At 43.7% G+C, this 14,645-nt stretch overlaps 1 protein-coding gene across 4 annotated transcripts in view; it reads left to right on the top strand.

Annotated features, from left to right (window-relative positions):
- tbc1d22a (TBC1 domain family, member 22a) overlaps positions 1 to 14,645 on the top strand; it is a 335,257-nt gene that overhangs the window by 21,264 nt on the left and 299,348 nt on the right. For 3 of the 4 annotated variants that reach the window (XM_072241880.1, XM_072241879.1, XM_072241877.1), the window contains exon 2: positions 4,833 to 4,889. The exons of the other annotated variant lie outside the window; for it this stretch is intronic. In XM_072241880.1, the coding sequence (XP_072097981.1) occupies positions 4,833 to 4,889 (57 nt within the window). The remainder of the gene's footprint in view (positions 1 to 4,832; positions 4,890 to 14,645) is intronic. 4 annotated transcript variants of the gene reach the window in all.

The raw sequence follows: 14,645 nt of genomic DNA, 5'->3' as shown, positions 1-14,645 counted from the left end.
AACTCACTCTACCTATACTCCTTTCTTTGTGCTTCTCATGTCATTCCACCAACCCTACCCCTGGCTCCCCCCAATGTCAATTAGTTTATTCCTTCCTCTCACCATAAACCTCTGCCTTTGCCTTTTTAATTGGGAGGCAAGGTGGAGATGCATCTTTAGCAAAGGAGGTGTAAGGTGCTCCTTCCCTCTGCTAGCCTGCAGGTCACACCTGCCTAACACCATCTCCACGCCACCCCCCCCCCCCCCCCCCGATCAGGGTCACGTAAAGCCGTGGGAGCAGGTAGTGGATGGTCATATGAACAGCTGCTGCATATCACAAGTCCTGGTTATGTGACCACTGACACCAGGCAGACAATCTCAGAAGAGTGTTAATGATGGCTGGGGTCACCCATCTTGTACAGGCACTGTCTCTTAGAAGGCAATGGTACACCACTTCCATAGAAAAATTTGCCGAGAACAATCATGGTCAAGATCATGCTTGGTCATGTTTTACGGCACGGCACATAATGACTGAATGCACCATGGGGAAAAACATTTTGGCTGTCTCCCTTATCTATGACCCTCAAACTGTAGATCATAAGAATTCATGTATCCCATAGGGAGATTCACTAAGGTACTCGAAGTTGACAGCAAAGCTTGCTCTGAGGAAGGTGAATCAACTACCTTGTTTGTTGAACTGGCTCCCTTGGTAATGAAACTTAAAACAAGACAGGAACTGGCCTTTTGGTTCACCATGTGTATCATATGTCCATGTTAATTTGAACAAATCTCATTTGCCTGCATATGGTCTACATCCTTTTTATGTACTTGTTTAAAAGCCTCTTAAGCATTCCTTTTAGATCTCCTTCCACCAGCATTGCTATCGGATGTATTTCTCTCACTACCCCCTATGTATCAGAGTTCACAACTGATATTCAACGTATCACGAGGAAAGATAATGCCATGACTGATTACCTTTCACTGCCAGTCCCATATTCAGAGGTTGACTATGCCAGTATGGCAACAGACCAAACTACTGACCCAGAGCTCCAGGCTTACTGAACAGCAGTCAGGGCCTGCGGACAGCTGACATTAAGTTTGGGGAACCTGGGGTTCTCTCTTATGCGATGTCTCAACTGCGCAGCCTTGCCCCATAGTGCCCGCAAACTGGAGGTGACGGCTTATGACTGCATACAGTGGCCTCTTGCATTCAGGTTGGAAGGCCTCACAGAAACTGGTTGCACTAAAATTCGTGTGGCACCACCTTAGAAAGAACATGTGTGGTTGGATTGCAGCCTGTCTGGATGCCGGCAGGCAAAAATTAGCCATCATACTCCAGGTGCCCTTGGCACCTTTGAGTTCCTGAGCAATGGTTTGACCATGTCAGTGTGGACCTTATTGGTCCTCTTTTCCTCCTCCTGACATTTCACATGCCTCCTTACCACGGTGGCCGGAGGTCGTTTCTCTAGCTTTGACAATGGTCACAGGCATGGCTCAGGCATTCATCAGCACCCGGGTTGCTCAGTTTGGCACCCATCTGATATTTCTTCTGACCATGGTCCCCAATTCATATCAGATCTCTGGGCTGCATTGGTCTAAAACCTTGGCATTAGACTACATCACTGCCCAATGAGTATCACCCATGGTCCAATGGCTGATGTGAGTTGTTTCACTGCTCCTTAAAGGCTGCTCTCAGGGCTTCCCTGACTGATGAGTGTTGGCATGAGTGTCTCAAATGGGTCCTGCTGGGACTCAGAACTGATCCAAAACAGGACCTGCCGTTGTTTGTGGCTGAGTTGGTATATGGGCAACCGTTATGAGTGCCAGGTGATTTTATTCCTGATGTCCTGACCGCCTGTTTGGCCTCTAAACAATGTTCCATCCTCCTCAGTAAAGTCAGTTACGCTTGACCAAAGTGCAACCCCTCTCACTTGCATTAATTAAACACTATATGCTATTTCCCTAACTAAATTTCCAACTGATCTAAATTGAACTAAATCCTTTGATAACTTTCTCACTATCCACAACACTGGCAATTTCATGTCATCTGCAAACCTACTATTCTGTCAACTTGAAATTTTGTTCAAATCATTGCATGTTACCTCACAAACTGAGGTCCCAGCATGGATCTCTGTAGAACGGCACTGTTTGCAGGTCTTGAGTCAGAATAACATCACTTTTCTAGTACCCTCTGTCTTCACTAGCCAAGCCAATTTTGTATGCAATCTACCAAGTGACCATGAATCCCATTTGCCTTAATCTTTTGGGTCAGTCTGCAATGATGTCAATGTTAAAGTGTCTGAATTGTTGTGCTGTAATAGCTGGATGTAGCTTACAGTTGGAGCTGTGCATCTTGGTGCAAATGTTTCAAGCTTGAGCTTTCAGAATGGTGATTGGCCCTTTTAATCTGGTATTGCATTTGAACATGAACTATTGGTGGTCTTGATTCAGAGATGAGCGACCAGAATGTTAGACAACAAGTTCTCTATGATATCGGTATTCATGGGTGTCTTTAAGCATATCTCTTTGAGTGTTCTCGTTAAGTGCCCTCCTAACTTTCTAGTTGAACTTCCTATTATTCTGCCTGTTTAAAAAGTTGGGAGATATCTCTAAAACTGCAGCATTCTTGGAATTTGTTTTCAGGAAGGTTTGTATGTACACAATTAGAGACTTTAACAAAGGTTTAAACTGTATACAGGTTTTTTTTAAAAAACAGAAATTATGTTTTTGGTGCTACATGGTTATGCTTTGATTGAACCAAACAAATTATTCTGCAGTAGTTAACAGTGAGTCTATTGTGTGTGCTACTGTGCTAGGCTGTGCCAGGAAAATGAGGTAAAGCTGAAGGGGTGGGGGGAGACAAATAAATTGGACTTTTTAAATTGATGTTTTTAATATAAGTGCACTTATTAACATATTTAAAAATACTTAATAAATGTACAATAAGAGAGCTGTATTTTCTTAGATCACGGTATTAATAGAGTAATTCTAAAATTTTAAAAATTTAATTAAGCTGTTCAGAGCTCCATGAATAGCACCAGGAATAAGGGTAAAATATTTCTCACATTTTCTTTCTGATATTTTAGAAAATAATGTTTGGAATCTGTCTGGTAAAATTGCTTTGCTGTTGTCACATGTACTGAGGGACAGTGAAAAGCTTGTCTTGCATGCTTTTCATACAGATCAGATCATTACACACTGTATTTAGGTAGTACAAAGTAAAACAACAGAATGTAGAATAACATGTAACAGCTATGAAGTGCAGTGTCGGTAGACAATGAAGCATGAGCTCATAGTGAGGTAGATTGAGAGGTTAGGAGCTCATCTTATTGTACTAGGAACCATTCAGTAGTCTTATTCAGTGAGATAAAGCTGTCCTTGAGTCTAGTGCTATGTGCTTTTAGGCACTTCTGCCTGGAATGTGAGGGTCACTTCCCGAGGCCAGCATTTAATATCTGTTCTTTTTTTTTTGGCGTGTGCTGCCTGCATGTGTGCGCGTCTGCGTGTGCGTGCGGGTGTCCGTGCGTCTGTGATGATGTCTTTTTCATGGCTTTTTACAAGGTGCAGAGAGAGAGAGAGAGAGATGCCACGCCACTCCTCACACAAACATTTTCGCAGTATTTTTCCTTTTATTGTACGAGGTCCAGTTGCGATCTTGACACTCAACCAGGCACGGATGGAAAGCGTACTCGGGAGCGGACCCGACTGCTTTCGAACCCGGGAACCTCCGCTTCTAGGTCCGGCACCGATGTCATTGCACCACCAGCCGGCCCTTAATATCTATTTCTAATGATCCTTGGGAAAATGGAGCTCGCCTGTTGTAGTGTTAACATTCTTTTGACGAAGGTATTTATATCGTGCTGAGTGGTAGGGATTTCTGTGAGTCAGACCCTGAAGGAATGTATTTCCAGGTTAGCATGGTGTGTGATTTGATGAAGAACAAGTAGATTCTCATGTTTGTGTGTCTGTTGACCACGTCTTCCTGAACACCTTGGAAATGCTGCGGAAGCAACCTTGATGAAAAATTGTAGATTTTTTTTGCAAATGATGCATGCATGTTTCTACTATTTAGAATATTCATGGGGAGGCTGAATGTTTAGGGTGCCTTTTTCAGATGCCTTTTTCTTGGGCAGTGCCTATGGAGTTTCATCTGCTTCTAACTTGTGCAGTGTCGATGGTGGAAAGGCTTTGCAGGTTGAAAGTTGTTACCTGCTGCAGGAAATCTAAACTCTGGATTATGTGAAATAAATATTTGTGTAGTTTGTTCAAGGTAGCTTGCTGTTTGATTTCCAGTTCTTTGGTTTCACTTTTGGGGAAACGAAGGCATTTTGCATTTCCATTGCACATTTTTGTTGGACTTTGAAGATACATATATGTTGATGATTTGACTGACGAGACCCAGGGAATTGAAAATTGAACTAGTTTCCAACAGTTTTGTTACATACATTTTAAAATTTGACTTTTGTATGTAGAGTTAATTTAAAGAATAACATTACATCATGCATTATTTTTTTAAAATATGTACCAAATTGATCTCAAAACATGGACGAGTGAAGCTTTCTGGATGGTCTGAGTGATAAGGACAAGAAGACAAATATATCTGTTGTGAGGAAGGAAGAAAGTCATTGTGAAATTTTAGCAGGGGTAAGAATGTCAATATGCTTTGAGGAAGGGAAAAGAGGTGCCATTATGTGTTGGGTGGGTGTACAGAATGTTTTATTACTGGGCTGTTGGGAAAAGAAAAATGAATACATATATAGTGGATAATATTACCTGAAAGACTATCGTATAACCATGGTTTGTTGTTTAATTTCCTGTGACATTGCACTGATCCTATCACTTTTACTTTGCAGTATACAACATGTTTATGGAGCTCAGCATCCTCCAATAGATCCTCTGTTGCATTCAAAGTAGGTGTGAATTTTAAATTTTAAATTATTTTAAAATTGAAAATATATATAGGACTGCATAGCCGGATACAATACTTGCCTAGACTCATTTGTTTAGATATCTGTTTCTTTTAAAGACTTGAAAAACAAACAAGGCATTGGGGGAAAACTCGGAAGGGCTTAAACAAGAAATTAGGAAGGCTAAAAGAGACCATAATGTCCATGGCAAGTAGAATACATAGGTGTTTTACATTTAGATTAGGAGCAAAGTGTACATCACTCAGAGACAAGTTGTGTGTGGGTTTGGAGAAAGTGATTGAAGTCCTTAAATGGTATATTGTATCTCTAGTCGCTAGAGGGGACAGTATGGATGATGGTGAGTCTATGTGGCTATCTTGCATTTTAGAACATTGTCACCATTAAAGAAGAAGAGGTAGGGAAATACGAAGGTGGTTAAGTCCCCAGTACCTGATGGGATTTATCCAAGGATACTGAGATAAGCAAGGCTAGAGAGTGCTGCAGTCACAATAGAGAACTTTGGAATCCTGTTAAACCACAGGCAAGGTGCCAGAATACTGAAAAATACACAATGTTGTTCTAATGTTTAAGAAGAGCAGCCGGGCAAACCAGGATTTTGTTTGCCAGTGTGCCTTAAATCAGTGGTGGTGAAGAGTAAGGCATAATATTCTTCGGGACTGGATTTACAAGCATCTTAAAAAGCATGGACTTAATGAGGGACAGTCAGTATGACAGTATGCAAGGTCCTCTCTCACAAACTTGAATGTTTCAAGGATTATCAAATGATTAAGGAAAGTAGGGCTGTAGATGTTGTCAACATGGACTTCAGTAAAAGATATGACAAAGTCCTCATGGTAGGTTGATCCAAAATATTGACAAATTTTTGTTTATTGGATTGGTCATGGAAGATAGTAGTGGGAGAAGACTGAAGGTCTGTGACCAGTAATATTACACAATGATCAGTGCTGGGACTTGTTGATTGTTCCACATATTAATGATTTGAATGAAAATGTGAATAGTATGACTTGTAAGCCTGCAGTAGCCACAAATTGATAGTGTTAAGGCTTGTGAGGAATCTTGACAAGGATGCAGCAGGGTATAGGCCAGCTGGAAATGTGAATGGAAATGTAACAGATGAAGTCTAATCTAGACAAGTGTGAAGTGTTGTACTGTCAGAAGTCAAATGTTGGAGGAAAGCATATAGTAAATGGCAGGATATTTGGAACTTTTGATGTACAGCAGGGTCTTTTGGTGTCTCTAAAAGAGGCAACACAAGTGAATAGGGTGGTAAAAGTGGCTACACCATGCTTGCCTTCATCGATTGTGCATTCATTCATTCATTCATTTTGTGCCATGCTGTATGATATGGGTGATCGTAGTCTTGACCATGATAGTGGGCAAATTTTTCTACAGAAGTGCTTTGCCATTGCCACCTTCTGGGCAGTGTCTTTACAAGCTATGGAGCTATGAGGGAGGAGCTGGCCAAAGTTCAATGGAACAATACCCTAGCAGGGATGACAGTGGAACAACAATGGCAGGTATTTCTGGGAATAATGCAGAAGGTGCGGGATCAATTCTTCCCAAAGAGGAAGAAAGATCCTAAGGGGAGGCCGTAGCTGGCAAGGGAAGTAAAGGACAGTAGAAAAATAAAAGAGAAGTAGTGTAACATAGCAAAGATGAGTGGGAAGCCGGAGGACTGGGAAACTTTTAAAGAGCAACAGAAGATAACTAAAAAGGCAATACGCGGAGAAAAAGTGAGGTACTAAGGTAAACTAGCCAAGAATATAAAGGAGGATAGTAAAAGCTTCTTTAGGTATGTGAAAAGGAAAAAAACAGTTAAGACCAAAATTGGGCCCTTGAAGACAGAAACGGGTGAATTTATTATGGGGAACGTGGATAGAGCGTTGGCTGGTTGGCAGGAAACAGAGAGTGGGAATAAAGGGATCCTGTTCTGGTTGGCTGCCGGTTACCAGTGGTGTTCCACAGGGGTCCGTGTTGGGGCCACTTCTTTTTACATTGTACATCAACGATTTGGATTATGGAATAGGTGGCTTTGTGGCTAAGTTTTCTGACGATACGAAGATAGGTGGAGGGGCCGGTAGGGCTGAGGAAACGGAGAGTCTGCAGAGAGACTTGGATAGATTGGAAGAATGGGCAGAGAAGTGGCAAATGAAGTACAATGTTGGAAAGTGTATGGTTATGCACTTTGGCAGAAAAAAATAAACGGGCAGACTATTATTTAAATGGGGAAAGAATTCAAAGTTTGGAGATGCAACGGGACTTGGGAGTCCTCGTACAGGATACCCTTAAAGTTAACTTCCAGGTTGAGTCAGTAGTGAAGAAGACGAATGCAATGTTGGCATTCATTTCTAGAGGAATAGAGTATAGGAGCAGGAATGTGATGTTGAGGCTCTATAAGGTGCTGGTGAGACCTCACTTGGAGTACTGTGGGCAGTTTTGGTCTCCTTATTTAAGAAAGGATGTGCTGACGTTGGAGAGGGTACAGAGAAGATTCACTAGAATGATTCCGGGAATGAGAGGGTTAACATAGGAGGAGCGTTTGTCCGCTCTTGGACTGTATTCCTTGGAGTTTAGAAGAATGAGGGGAGACCTCATAGAAAGATTTCGAATGTTGAAAGGCATGGACAGAGTGGATGTGGCAAAGTTGTTTCCCATGATGGGGGAGTCTAGTACGAGAGGGCATGACTTAAGGATTGAAGGGCGCCCATTCAGAACAGAAATGCGAGGAAACTTTTTTAGTCAGAGGGTGGTGAATCTATGGAATTTGTTGCCACGGGCAGCAGTGGAGGCCAAGTCATTGGGTGTATTTAAGGCAGAGATTGATAGGTATCTGAGTAGCCAGGGCATCAAAGGTTATGGTGAGAAGGTGGGGGAGTGGGACTAAATAGGAGAATGGATCAGCTCATGATAAAGTGGCGGAGCAGACTCAATGGGCCGAATGGCTGACTTCTGCTACTTTGCCTTATGGTCTTATGGTCTTATGGAACAAGGAAATGGCAAACAAGTTGAACAGGTACTTTGGATCTGTCTTCACGAGGGAAGACACAAACAATCTCCCAGATATAATAGTGGCCAAAGGACCTAGGGTAATGGATGAACTGAAGGAAATTTATATTAGGCAGGAAATGGTGTTGGTTAGACTGTTGGGTCTGAAGGCTGATAAGTCCCTTGGACCTGATGGTCTGCATCCCAGGGTACCTAAGGAGGTGGCTTTAGAAATCGTGAACGCATTGGTAACCATTTTCCAATGTTCTGTAGATTCAGGATCAGTTCCTGTGGATTGGAGGGTGGCTAATGTTGTCCCACTTTTCAAGAAAGGAGGGAGAGAGAAAACAGGGAATTATAGACCGGTTAGCCTGATGTCAGTGGTGGGAAAGATGCTGGAGTCAATTATAAAAGATGAAATGATGACTCATTTGGATAGCAGTAACAGGATAGGTCCCAGTCAGCATGGATTTACGAAGGGGAAATCGTGCTTGACTAATCTTCTGGAATTTTTTGAGGATGTAACTATGAAAATGGACAAGGGAGAGCCAGTGGATGTAATGTACCTGGACTTTCAGAAAGCCTTTGATAAAGTCAAAGGCGATCTGGAAGACCGTGTAGGAATCTGGAGCAGCAGCTGGGTGACCTTCGACTCATAAGGGAGAATGAGGCAGTCATAGATGAGAGCTACAGGGAGGTAGTCACACCTAGGCTGTTGGAAGCAGGTCGTTGGGTGACAGTCAGAGGGGGGAAAGTGAAGGTGAGCAGACAGGTGGTGCAGAGCACCCCTGTAGCCATTCCCCTGAATAATAAGTTTACTATCCTGGATACTGTTGGTGGGGACGACCGACCAGGTGTGAGCCATGGTGGCAGGGCCTCCAGCACTGAGTCTGACCCTGTGGTGCAGAAGGGTGGGACGGAGAAGAGGAGAGCTGTTGTCATTGGAGACTGTATAGTCAGGGGAGCAGACAGGAGATTTTGTGGACGTGAGAAGGACACCGCATGGTTTGTTGCCTCCCGGGTGCCAGGGTCCGGGGATGTCTCTGACCGGGTGCACGACATCCTGGTACGAGAGGGAAAGCAACCAGAAGTCGTGATACATGTTGGGACCAACGACATAGGCAGGAAGAGGGATGAGGTCCTGAAGTGTGAGTTTCGGGAATTAAGCAGAAGGCTGAAGAACAGGACCTCAAGGGTGACGTTCTCAGGATTGCTGCCAGTGCTACGTGACAGAGATGGTAAGAATTAGAGGAGATGGCAGTTGAATGCGTGGCTGAGGAGTTGGTGCAGGGAGCAGTGTTTTAGATTTTTAGATCATTGGGATCTCTTCTGGGGAAGGTGGGACTTGTACAGTTTGGATGGGTTGCACCTGAACTCGAGGGGGAGCACTATCCTTGCAGGTAGGTTTGCTAGCATGGTTCGGGAGGGTTTAAACTAATTTGCAAGGGGGATGGGACCCAGAGCGATAGAGCAGTGAAAGAAGTGCATGGAGTAAAGCCAGATCTAACATACAGAGAGGCTTTGAGGAAAGAGAAGCAGAATAAACAGTGTAAAGACAGTAAGGTAGAAGGGCTGAAATGTGTGTACCTCAATGCAAGAAGCATCAGGAACAAAGGTGATGAACTGAGAGCTTGGATACATACATGGAATTATGATGTCGTGGCCATTACGGAGACTTGGCTGGCACCAGGGCAGGAATGGATTCTTAATATTCCTGGATTTCAGTGCTTTAAAAGGGATAGAGAGGGCGGAAAAAGGGGAGGAGGGGTGGCATTACTGGTCAGGGAATACTATTACAGCTACAGAAAGGGTGGGTAATGTAGCGGAACCCTCTTTTGAGTCAGTATGGTGGAAGTCAGGGACAGGAAGGGAGCAGTTACTATATCGGGGGTATTCTATAGGCCCCCTGGTAGCAGCAGAGATACAGAGGAGCAGATTGGGAGGCAGATTTTGGAAAGGTGCAAAAATAGCAGGGTTGTTATCATGGGTGACTTTAACTTCCCTAATATTGATTGGCACCTGATTAGTTCCAAGGGTTTAGATGGGGCAGAATTTGTTAAGTGTGTCCAGGATGGATTCCTGTCACGGTATGTGGACAGGCCGACCAGGGGGAATGCCATACTAGATCTAGTACTAGGTAATGAACCGGGTCAGGTCACAGATCTCTCAGTGGGTGAGCATCTGGGGGACAGTGACCACCGCTCCCTTGCCTTTATAATTATCATGGAAAAGGATAGAATCAAAGAGGACAGGAAAATTTTTAATTGGGGAAAGGCAAATTATGAGGCTATAAGGCTAGAACTTGCGGGTGTGAACTGGGATGATGTTTTTGCAGGGAAATGTACTATAGACATGTGGTCGATGTTTAGAGATCTCTTGCGGGATGTAAGGGATAAATTTGTCCCGGTGAGGAAAATAAAGAATGGTAGGGTGAAGGAACCATGGGTGATAGTGTAGAGGATTGTCAAAGATTGCAGAGAGATATTGATAGGATGCAGAAGTGGGCTGAGAAGTGGCAGCTGGAGTTCAACCCGGAGAAGTATGAGGTGGTACACTTTGGAAGGACAAACTCCAAGTCAGAGTACAAAGTAAATGGCAGGATACTTGGTAGTGTGGAGGAGCAGAGGGATTTCGGGGTACATGTCCACAGATCCCTGAAAGTTGTCTCACAGGTGGATACGGTAGTTAAGAAAGCTTATGGGGTGTTAGCTTTCATAAGTTGAGGGATAGAGTTTAAGAGTCGCAATGTAATGATGCAGCTCTATAAAACTCTGGTTAGGCCACACTTGGAGTACTCTGCCAGTTCTGGTCACCTCACTATAGGAAGGATGTGGGAGCATTGGAAAGGGTACAGAGGAGATTTACCAGGATGCTGCCTGGTTTAGAAAGTATGCATTATGATCAGAGATTAAGGGAGCTAGGGCTTTACTCTTTGGAGAGAAGGAGGATGAGAGGAGACATGATAGAGGTGTTCAAGATAATAAGAGGAATAGATAGAGTGGATAGCCAGCGCCTCTTCCCCAGGGCACCACTGCTCAATACAAGAGGACATGGCTTTAAGGTAAGGGGTGGGAAGTTCAAGGGGGATATTAGAGGAAGGTCTTTTACTCAGAGAGTGGTTTGTGGGTGGAATGCACTGCCTGAGTCAGTGGTGGAGGCAAATACACTAGTGAAGTTTAAGAGACTACTAGACAGGTATATGGAGGGATCTAAGGTGGGGGCTTATATGGGAGGCAGGGTTTGAGGGTTGGCACAACATTGTGGGCCGAAGGGCCTGTACTGTGCTGTACTATTCTATGTCTATGTTCTATAAAGTCCCATATAGGAGATTAGTGGGCAAAATTAGGGCACATGGAATTGGGGGCAGAGTACTGACATGAATTGAAAATTTACTGGCTGACAGGAAACAAAGAGTAGCGATTAATGGGTCCTTTTCGGAATGGCAGGCGGTGACCAGTGGGGTACTGCAGGGTTCAGTGCTGGGACCGCAGCTGTTTACAATATACATTAATGATTTAGATGAAGGGATTAAAAGTAACATTAGCAAATTAGCAGATGACACAAAGCTAGGTGGCAGTGTGAAGTGTGAGGAGGATGTTATGAGAATGCAGGGTGACTTGGACAGGCTGGGTGAGTGGGCAGATGCATGGCAGATGCAGTTTAATGTGGATAAATGTGAGGTTATCTTCTTTGGTGGTAAGAACAGGAAGGCAGATTATTATCTAAATGGAGTCAAGTTAGGAAAAGGGGAAGTACAATGAGATCTAGGTGTTCTTGTATATCAGTCATTGAAAGCAAGCATGCAAGTACAGCAGGCAGTGAAGAAAGCTAGTGGCATGCTGGCCTTCATAACAAGGGGAATTTAGTATAGGAGCAAAGAGGTCCTTCTGCAGTTGTACAGGGCCCTGGTGAGACCACACCTGGAGTATTGTGTGCAGTTTTGGTCTCCAAATTTGAGGATGGACATTCTTGCTATTGAGGGAGTGCAGCGTAGGTTCATAAGGTTAATTCCCGGGATGGCGGGAATGTCATATGTTGAAAAATTGGAGTGACTGGGCATGTATACTCTGGAATTTAGAAGGCTGAGAGGGGATCTTATTGAAACATATAAGATTATTAAGGGATTGGACACGCTGGAGGCAGGAAGGAAGCATGTTCCCGCTGATGGGTGAGTCCAGAACCAGAGGCCATAGTTTAAGAATAAGGGGTAGACCATTTTGAACAGAGTTGAGGAAACACTTTTTCACCCAGGGAGTGGTGGATATGTGGAATGCTCTGCCCCAGAAGGCAGTGGAGGCCAAGTCTCTGGATGCTTTCAAGAAAGAGATGGATAGAGCTCTTAAAGATAGCGGAATCAAAGGTTATGGGGATAAGGCAGGAACTGAATGCTGATTGTGGATGATCTGCCATGAGCGCAGTGAATGGGGGTGCTGACTTGACGGACCGAATGACCTACTCCTGCACCTATTGTCTAAGACGGGTGACCCCAGCCACTATCAATACTCTTCAGAGACTGTTTGCCTGGTATCATTGGTCACGCAACCAGCACTTGTGCTATGCACCAGCTGCTCAAACGACTATCCACCACCTGCTCCCATGGCTTTATGTGACCCTGATTGGGGGTGGGGAGGGGTGCTAAGCAGGTGTTTCACCTTGCGTAAAGTTGACCTGCAGGCTAGTGGAGGGAAGGAGTGTCTTACACTTCCTTTGGTAGAGATGTATCGCCACCCTGCCACCCAGTCAGTTGTGAGTATTAATGTTGGGAAGTCATTGTATAGTATTATTGAACTTTTGTTAGGCCACATTTGGAGTATTGCGCTGTTTTGGCTGTCACATGATAGGAGGTGTATGAAGAATTTGGAGAGGGTTCAGAAAAGGTTCAGTGGATGTAGCTTGGAATGCAGAGTTAACAACTATGAGAGAAGAACTTGGATCGTTTCCTCTTCAGCATCAGAGATGGAGTGGTGACCTAATGTGTTTGAAAAATGCTGAGTGGCATAGATCTGGTAGTTACTCTTTTTTTTCCTGGGGTGCAAATGTCACATAGTGGAGAGCATTAGGTTTAAGCTGAAAAGGGAAAAGTTGAAAGGAGACATTCGAGCTGAGTTACTACTTTACAGTTTTCAATGCCTGACAGGGAAGGTAGCAAAAGCAGTTATTAATATAATGTTTAGATGCTTTAGGCATATAAACGGGTAGGGATTAGAGGGAACCGGACCATATGCTTCTCTGACATCCTGAGATAAATACTACTTGTATATGTGTGATTGAATTATCAGCTGTTTAACCACTTTTTTACATCTACTTTGCCTTCATCTATTTTGTCTCATTTTGCTGCTTCTCTTGGATAGCACTTGCCCACAATCTGAAATCGAGTTGGAATGAGATCATGGACTTATTTAATTGACAGATATCATCTTGTTAGCTGCCATTTTCTCTTCTCCAGTTGCCAATATTTTACGACGTTATCCAATGTCAAATGTTTTTTGGTATTACTGAGAAATGCACACCTCTGAGTGGTCTGACCATTTAAAAAAAAATGCAGATACATGTATTATACTTGGTTAGTATAACTCAGTATCAATTACAGCAAATAGCCTTGTGAAGCACTCAGTATACAACCTCCTTTGATTGGCTTTAGTCTTTGTGTAATAAAGTAATCTAGTAATCTAGACACTTGTCTAGATTAAAGGACGTGACGAAGGGTCTCGGCCGAAAACGTCGACTGTACTTCTTCCTATTGATGCTGCCTGGCCCGCTGTGTCCCACCAGCATTTTGTGTGTGTTCCTGTACTCAAAACATTGATTTATGAAGGCCATTAGGCTGAAAGCTTTCTTTACGACCCTATCTACCTGTGATGCTTTCAAGGAATTATGGATCTATATTTCCTGATCCCTCTGTTTTATCGCACTCCTCAGTGCCCTTCTGCTTACCATGTAAGGCCTACCATAGTGCAACACCTCACATTTGTCCCCATTAAATTCTATCTCCCATTTTTCAGTCTACCTCGTCAGCTGGTCCAGGTCCCACTAGAAGCTTTGATAGTCTTCCCCACAGTCCACTACACCCCCGTTCTTGGTATCGTCCACAAATTTGTTGATCCAGTTCACCACATTATCCAGATTGTTGATATGGAGGACAAACAGCAATGGAACTAGTGGACATCCCTGCAAAAAAAAGTCACAGGCCTCCAGTCAGAGAGGCAACCATCTGCAACCACTCTCTGGGTTCTTCGTCAAAGCGATATCTAATCCAATTTACTACCTCACCTTGAATACTGAACCTTCTTGACCAACCTCCCATGCCTTGCTAAAGCCCGTGTAGACAACGTCCACTGCTTTTTCTTCACTTAACTTTTCTGGTAGCTTCCTTGGAAAACTAAGATTGATTTACCATGCACGTAGCCATGTTGACTGTCCCTTATCAGTCCCTGTCTATCCAAATACTTGTATATCCAGTCCCTTGGAATACTTTCCCGCAGGGTCTGAGGGAAAGTATTATTAGGCCCTGGGGATTTATCCAGCCTAATTTGCCTTAAGACAGCAAGCACCTCCTCTTCAAATTTCAAAGTACGAGGGGTGATTGATAAGTTCGTGGCCTAAGGTAGAAGGAGTCAATTTTAGAAAACCTAGCACATTTATTTTTCAATATAGGCCCCTCCTACATTTGCACACTTAGTCCAGCAGTCGTGGAGCATACGGCTGTTGGACCTCCAGAAAGTGTCCACAGATGGATGATTGATAAGTCCGTGG

The sequence above is a fragment of the Mobula birostris genome, chromosome 23, assembly GCF_030028105.1.
Source record: "Mobula birostris isolate sMobBir1 chromosome 23, sMobBir1.hap1, whole genome shotgun sequence".
Lineage (NCBI taxonomy): Eukaryota > Metazoa > Chordata > Chondrichthyes > Myliobatiformes > Myliobatidae > Mobula > Mobula birostris.
Note: the sequence above shows the minus strand (reverse complement) of the source record. Positions and strands in the feature narration are given on the sequence as shown.